The sequence below is a fragment of the Triticum dicoccoides genome, chromosome 7B (assembly GCF_002162155.2).
Source record: "Triticum dicoccoides isolate Atlit2015 ecotype Zavitan chromosome 7B, WEW_v2.0, whole genome shotgun sequence".
Taxonomy (NCBI): domain Eukaryota; kingdom Viridiplantae; phylum Streptophyta; class Magnoliopsida; order Poales; family Poaceae; genus Triticum; species Triticum dicoccoides.
In genome coordinates this window covers 526,389,251-526,391,035 of record NC_041393.1, presented here as the reverse complement: position 1 = coordinate 526,391,035, position 1,785 = coordinate 526,389,251, and the positions used below count along the sequence as shown (strand labels likewise).

Here is a 1,785-nt window from a genome sequence, read left to right as displayed (position 1 = left end):
TTCAACACAAATAAGTCAAACTTGAGGACACCATGACGAGCTTATTACAGAACATAGACTAAATTACAAATAGTCAAACCTGAAACTTAATCTTAGAAAAATAAGCTGCACATTCACATTTCACAATATGGAAATAATAGTGGAATATAGCAGATGGTAATGCATAATATGGAAATTATATGGATCTGTATAATATGGAGGGAACTCCTGCATTAATTGCATAAATATTTAAAACGGGAATCCTACCTTCCAGGTGAATGTCTCCAGACCAGGCTAGATCACTACAGCTGCTTGAAGATTTCAGTGCTGACATGTAATGTGTGTTAACAGTGCCATTTCCATGCACTCTAGCATTAGAATCTTCAGGTTCTTTATTGTCAAGTTCTTTGGCTAAACCATATGCAAGTGAATCATCAATGTCCTTTGCTGACAGAACAGAATTTATTCTCTCTATTGAAGCAAATGTCCCACGCAGATCACCTAGGGTATTAACAGCTCCTTGAACCTAAAATACATGTTTTTATCTTATACCTATATATATGCAATAAACAACAAATGGAGCTACAATAAAATACTCAATAAGCAAGATTTGCTACTTACAGCAAAGGTCAGTGTGAATGTGTAACCAATAAAAGATGCCATGGTTCCAATAGACAACTTGCCCTGAAATAGTAAAATAATCATATTCTTCTGATTCCAACCAGACAATACAAGCCTCATCGCACACATGAAATTCATAACACGAATGAACATGCATGCTGATGAGTGAAAGTGTAAAGCCAAGCTGTTGTGTGCATGTATCTTGGATACACATAAAATGTGTTCTCGAAGTAAGACAAATGAATACTGGCAAAAGAAAAGGTAAGGCAAATGAATTATTGTGTACAGAATCAGTTTCAGCAGCAGAAGCTTACATGGTGCTAAGGCCCTTTTGAATTGATTAATTTTTGGATGAAGCAAGTAATGTTATATTTCAGCAGTGTAAAATTGTGGCTAGTAACACCATGTTAAACCTAAAAGACAATGAGAAAAATGTTTATATTTTATTTTTTAAACTAAAGGTCAAAATGGAAGAGAAACTTGTAAAAGTTGGTGCTAAAGTCTGCACTATGCTTGTTGCTAGTGGTTGTAACACCCCAACCACTCCCAGACTGGCACCAGTTACTCCTGGCTATCATCCTCTAGGCTCTAGACTGGTCACAGAGGGGAACTTCCCTGGTCGGTCACCCAACCCCAAATTACTCCGAGCCAAGCACGTTTAACTCAGAGGTTCTTAGGAGATGAGCTTCCAGAAAAGATGATCCGTCTTGTTGATATGAGTAGTACTATCAGTCCTTTAAGCTAGAACGTCACAGTGATGTCAAAGAGATTAGCCAAAGTTCCAAACTACTAGTAACCCACTCAATACTGAATGTCTTTTCCTTTCTTTCTTTCTTTATAACAAACTATTGGCTACTGGTAAGCAGTAAACCACTCGATAACAAAAACAGCGCAAACAGCTCAAGCTATGTCTTTTCCAATCTACTAGTAACCCACTCAATAGTGAATGTATTTTCCTTTCTTTCTTTCTTTATAACAAACTACTGGCTACTGGTAAGCAGTAAACCACTCGATAACAAAAACAGTGCAAACAGCTCAAGCTATGTAGTAGGCTTCAATGTTGTAGATGATTTAGTGTTGTATACAGGAAGAAGTTAGATATTCTAAGGTCCACGGTAAGTGGCTGGATTACATCCTCACCCAATAAAACTGTAAAAAACACGGCATGCCAGAAAAAATGGCAAG

General features: G+C 37.1%; 1 protein-coding gene across 1 annotated transcript in view; it reads right to left on the bottom strand.

Annotated features, from left to right (window-relative positions):
• LOC119339067 (ABC transporter B family member 28-like) overlaps positions 1-1,785 on the bottom strand; it is a gene marked incomplete at its 5' end in the record, with an annotated part of 15,561 nt that overhangs the window by 2,085 nt on the left and 11,691 nt on the right. Inside the window, 2 exons of the mRNA XM_037611243.1 lie at positions 247-505; positions 601-663. Coding sequence (XP_037467140.1) covers positions 247-505; positions 601-663 — 322 coding nt within the window. The remainder of the gene's footprint in view (positions 1-246; positions 506-600; positions 664-1,785) is intronic.